The 5,953-nt window shown below is 36.2% G+C and overlaps 1 protein-coding gene across 21 annotated transcripts in view; it reads right to left on the reverse strand.

Moving 5' to 3' along the window:
* The window catches only part of PUM2 (pumilio RNA binding family member 2), a 110,366-nt gene that overhangs the window by 76,101 nt on the left and 28,312 nt on the right, over positions 1-5,953 (reverse strand). For all 21 annotated transcript variants that reach the window (XM_037737612.1, XM_037737610.1, XM_017526481.2 and 18 more), the window contains one exon: positions 532-640. In XM_037737612.1, the coding sequence (XP_037593540.1) occupies positions 532-640 (109 nt within the window). The remainder of the gene's footprint in view (positions 1-531; positions 641-5,953) is intronic.

The raw sequence follows: 5,953 nt of genomic DNA on the forward strand, positions 1-5,953 counted from the left end.
TACATACATGTGTTGTCTTATGGTAGCACAATTTATAATCCTTAGGGTATATGTCCAATACTGGGATTGCTGGATAGAATGGTAATTCTGTTTTTACTTCTCTGAGAAATTGACACAATGCTTTTTCCACAATGGCTGAACTAATTTACACTCCTACTAGCAGTGTATAACCTCACCAGCATGTTATTTTTTTAGTAATAGCCACAGAATTTTACAACGAGTTAATTTAAAAAAAAATTTAACAAAATCTTATTGTGACAAATACTTCTAAAATTACATTTCTTAGCTGCCGTTGAGAAAATGTGCACAGATAGGGCTTGGTGTGGTGGCTCACACCCATAATCCCAGCACTTTGGAAGGCCAAGATAGAAGGACTGCATGAGCCCAGTTATTTGAGACCAGCCTGGACAACACAGTCAAACTCTACAAAAAAATGCAAAAATTTAAAGACTGTCTGAAAAAAAGAAGGTGCATTATGACTTATAAATGCTAAATATATTCATAATTCTCACACATATACCAGTAACTTACGAGAAGTTCCCCATGCAGTCTCTCTCCATTCATCATCCCCAAGAAATATGCTTTTTTGTCCATCTTTTGTTGAATCATCAGGTTCCCAAAACTTTTTGGTAGGCAAAAGCTATTTGGAGGAATAATTACAGTTAAATTTTATTCTAAGTACAAAAAATTAATATATAAGAAGTCTCAAACATAACACCGATAAGTATATATTAGTTTTCAATGCTAATGAAAATTCAGAATGACCTATTTTCTAAGTTGTTTTGTTAATAGTAAATTAACTCCCACTTACTTTTGTATACTGGTTCTATAATTCTAGACCTTAAAAAAGGAAAAAATCAAAAACTACTTCTGACTTACTTTTCAAACATTTTTATTACAATGTTATTTAGATGTGTGTGTTTGTGTGTGTGACATAGTAAACCATTAACAAAGGCAAAACTTGAGAAAATGCATGGTGTGTAATAGGGTGTGAGATGAAACAGATGTGGGAGAGTCAAAAGTTGATACTGGCAAAGCTAAAGGATGCTGGCAGATCAGATTATGCGAAGCCTTGAAAGCAGATGCTCTACCAAAGCAACAAGGAATATAGAAAAGTTAGCAAAGGTGACACTATGTATTACAAAAAACTCAAGTTGCAAGTTGTAATAAAAACAAATAGAAAGGGCAAGGAGGTCAATTTAGGCAAATTACAGTAAGAGAGCAAGAACTAAAAGAGGGTACTGGCAGAGAGAGCAGAGAAAATAAAATGAATCTGAGAGGCACCTTGGAGTCCAAAGGATCTGAATACAAATGGTGGGGAGAGTGAGTAGAAAGAATAAAACTTAAACAGGTAGAAAGGTAAATGGTAGGGCCTGGCCCAGTGGCTCATGACTGTAATCCCAGTACTTTGGGAGGCCGAGATGGGTGGATCGCGAGGTCAAGAGATAGAGACCATTCTAGCCAACATGGTGAAACCCTGTCTCTACTAAAAATACAAAAGTTAGCTGGGCGTGGTGGGCTGTGCCTGTAGTCCCAGCTACTTGGGAAGCTGAGGCAGGAGAATCACTCTAACCCGGGAGGCAGAGGTTGCAGTGAGCCAAGAGTATGCCATTGCACTCCAGCCTCGAGAGACTCCAACTCAAAAAAAAAAAAAAAAAAAGAAAAAGAAAGTAGAAAGCTAAGATCATGCCACTGCACTCCAGCCTAGACAACAGAGCAACAAAAAAAAAAAAAAAAAAAAAAAAAAAAAAAAAAAAAAAAAAAAAAAAAAAAAAAAAAAAAAAAAAAAAGAATTTATGATCTTTAATTTGCCAGCACTGTCACTCTTGCATGTTATACTCGTTATACACCAGTTAACTTTCCCTTAACAGTTTCTTAGACCTAAGTCTCTCCCCACTACTTATGAAGTCAAAATCAAAAACATTTAAAGATCTGCTCCCTTTCTGGGCACTACATTTTACCAAGTCTACTTCCTTCCTGGGTGCGGCAAATATCTAATAAAGCTAGGCTGAGCTGCAATTAGATAAATCAGTCTTGATCATCTAGTACAACTTAAGACTAAACATTTCTATGGTTAAATTAATCTATCCTCCATTTTCAATGAAAAATCAGAATTTTATTATTTGTAAACTTTTATTCTAGATTCAGGAGTAGGGTATATATGCAGGTTTGTTACACAGTTTAACTTGTTTCACGGGGGTTTGGTGTACAGATTATTTTGTTACTCAGGTACTAAAAATAATATCTGATAGGTATTTTTTCTGATCCTTTCCCTCCTCCTACCCTCCACCTTCAAGTAGGCCCCCAAGTCTGTTGTTCCCCTCTTTGTGTCCATGTGTTCTTATTATTCAGCTCCCACTTATAAGTGAGAATATGTGGTATTTGGTTTTCTGTTCTCGAGTTAGTTTGCTAAAGCTAATGGACTCTAGCTCCATCCATGTTGCTGCAAAGAACATTATCTCGGTCTTTTTTTCATGGGTACATAGTGTTCCACGGTGCATATGTGCCACATTTTCTTTATCCAGCCTGCCACTGATGGGCATTTAGGTTGACTCCATGATTGTGCTATTATGCAACTGTGCTGCTATGAACNAAAAAAAAAAAAAAAAAGAAAAAAAAAGTAAATAATATTTCTATTGACCAAAATAGGAAAACGTCAGGATAAGTAGCTTTGAAGGGAAGGGAAAAAATTCAATTTCATCATGTTCCTGAATTACAGATCTTTTGCTAAACTAAATATTTTAATTAAAAAACAAAACAAAACACTATTTTTTAAAATAGTTTTTAAATGCTAGGATGGCCCTGGGCAGAAAATGATCTGTATTTATAAAGAGCAGACATGTTAAACAATAATCTGCTCTAACAAAGATCCCAGTAAGTAAACTTTAATCTCTCTCCCTATTTAAAAAATCTTACCATAAAAGATTCATGTAAATATTCAACCAAAATATAAATCTAATATTAATACTAAAGCATACTTGATATATTTAAATAATTGAACATTCATAGTTAAAACCCAAGTTAATCCCTTAAAAATACTGTATAAATAAGCCATTCCAAGCAGATGAAAACAACTCCTCAAAGAATAAAGCAACGCTTTTATCCCATACTTCATGAAGAAAAGGTCTCATTATCAAAAGAATAACAATCTAAAATAAAGTTGTAACGACTAATAAAAGATTTATCACAGACAAAGAAGTGGCTAAAACAGACTAATCTTATGAGGTAGTAAAAGTAATAGCACCCCTTTGAGACTATTCCAAAGTCTTTTGGGATTAAAGTTCTGGGAGTACCTTCATAGATTACTGCTTTAAAACACAAATTACGTATCTGGGCGGGGCAGGGAGGAAGTCTGTAAACCACTCACCAAGTGTGTCTACTTTGACCAAGCACTATACTACGAATATCTCCATTTTCACACATTTAGAAGTTTTCATGCACAGAAAATTAAATAGTTGAAATTTAACATTCTACCAAAGGCCTTCACTGATATTCTAAAAACTATTTGCTCTGACATTTTAGATACTGACTCAAAAACTTTTAGGAGACCTACTAGCCAGTGACTAAGAATAGGTTAAAAGGAACCAAATGTAGGACAAGGCAACAATTCAGGATAGAACAGTTAAAGAGGGGGAAAAAAGGTTAAACAATGTATTGATTAGAACAGTAATAAAAATAAAAGATTTGCCCCTGGAGAGTCTTTTACTGTAGTAGAAATAGCAACCATACATTACAGAAAACAAAATTAAGAAACTGTTAAGATCTGTAAAATACATTATCCAATACCACTTCATGTTAGTTCCTTACTTCACAAACTCTAAAGGAAGGTCAGGCAACTCGGTGTTTCTTATCAATCTGCTCTTCTATCCTAACTCCAGTATGTTTGAGTGAATATACAGTGTCTTTTCCTTCAAAAGTATTATGGCTTGCCCTCACCATTTCCAAAGAAATCAATCAGCACTCAGGCACACTGCATCAAAATAAAGAAAGAAAACTCCCACTCTGGCATTTACTTCTATACTTGAGATTTTTAAAACTGTTACGTAAAATCCCTAAACCAAATAAACATAATCCAAAGGCTTAAAAGGATTTAAAAGCTAAATTATGTTTTAAATTAAGGTATTTATATAACTTATAATCCAAACTGAAATACTTTTGTGAAAAGAGATGCTATTAATAATTACGCCATGACAAGGTACAGATTCTGAACTGTCCTTGGCATGTAAAGTCAGAATGTAAAGTCACTCTACTTACAATGGAAGTTCAAAAGAGGTAAGAACAGATCCTCAAAACTAAGTTGTAGCAGGCAGTGGGGACTCACCACTGTGGGAGGTAAGAGGATAGCTTGAGCCCAGGAGCTAGAGACTAGCCTGGCCAACATTGTGAGACCCTGTCTCTTTTTTAAAATAAAATAATTTAAAAAAAATAAATAATATAAAATAAATTAGCCGGGTGTGGTGGCGTGCACCTGCAGTCCCAGCTACTTAGGAGGGTGAGATGGGAAGATAGAATGAGCCTGGGAGGTCAAGGCTGCAGTGAGCTATAATTAGCTGAGGGAGGCAGACTGCTTGAGCTCAGAAGTTTGAGACCAGCCTGGGTAACATGGCAAAAACCCATCTCGACTAAAAAATACAAAAATTAGCCAGGCATGGTGGCATGCACCTGTAGTCCCAGCTACTGGGGAGGCTGATGCAGGAGGATCGCTTGAAGCTAGGGAGCAGAGGTTGTAGTAAGTCCAGATAGTGCCACTGCACTCCAGCTTGGGCCAGAGAGCAAGATTCTGTCTCCAAAAACAAAACAACAACAACAAATGAAACATCCTAAGTTGCATAGAGAACAAAACAAGGTAACTCCACAGAACACAAAAAATGGTGCTTTTCCAGACTTTAATTTTTTCTGTTAATGAAAGATATTAATACTTTTTATTTTCTCAACTCATACTACTTTCCCAAATCTCCATTCCTAATATCCCTTGGTATCACCAGCAAACACTACTAAATGTTGTCTCTTCCAACAGGAAGCAGTACTGCAAACAGTCAAGATTGCCCTGAGTTTAAACTGCTCTTTAAGCACTTTTATGTGGCTTTGGACTAGTTTTAATTAACCTTTTCTGAGCTTCAGTTTCCTCACCTGTAAACTGCTTAGCATGGCATCTAGTACACAGCAGACACATAAATATTAGGTATCTTTACTACCAACAGTATGAATCCTTTAATGTTATCAAACACGACTTAACTTACTGACCCACAACATTCAACTGATTACTTCAAAGATTATATTATTCACTATACCGATTTTGTCTATAGCTGTTTGACTTCTTTTCTCTTGAGACAGTTTGACTATCCTAGGGGAGGGATGAAAGCCCACTATTTAGGAAGAATGGCTGCCTACTATAGTCACTTTTGTGTTAAAAAAAAAAACTGACCAAGGTTACATATGCAGCTGGTAAATGTTAACAACGGGATTTGAACACACATTACTTAATTCTAAGGTCCTTCTCTTTCCACTTAACTACCATAAAAGGTAGTTCTTTTCAATCATATTTTAATTCATCACGATTTCTGAAAATTTCAAGTATTATTTTCTAGAGATACGGCCTAGCAAAATAAAAAAAAAAATCCTGTATTAGATCACCACTGGGAATAAGGAAAAAATAAAAATGCTTAAAATATTATCATGATAGGTCGGGTGTGATGGCTCATACCTGTAATCCCAGCACTTTTGGAGGCCGAGGAGGGTGGATCACTCGAGGTTAGCAGTTCAAGACCAGCCTGGTCAACATGGTGAAACCCCTGTCTCTACTAAAAATAAAAAATTTTCTGGGAGTGGTGGCACGTAATCCCAGCTACTTGGGAGGCTGAGGCAGGAGAATCACTTGAACCCAGGAGGCGGAGGTTGCAGTGAGCCGAGATCATGCCCCTGCACTCCAGCCCGGGCAACAAGAACAAAACTC

This window comes from Cebus imitator, unplaced genomic scaffold, assembly GCF_001604975.1.
Source record: "Cebus imitator isolate Cc_AM_T3 unplaced genomic scaffold, Cebus_imitator-1.0 Scaffold1, whole genome shotgun sequence".
NCBI classification, from domain to species: Eukaryota; Metazoa; Chordata; class Mammalia; order Primates; family Cebidae; genus Cebus; species Cebus imitator.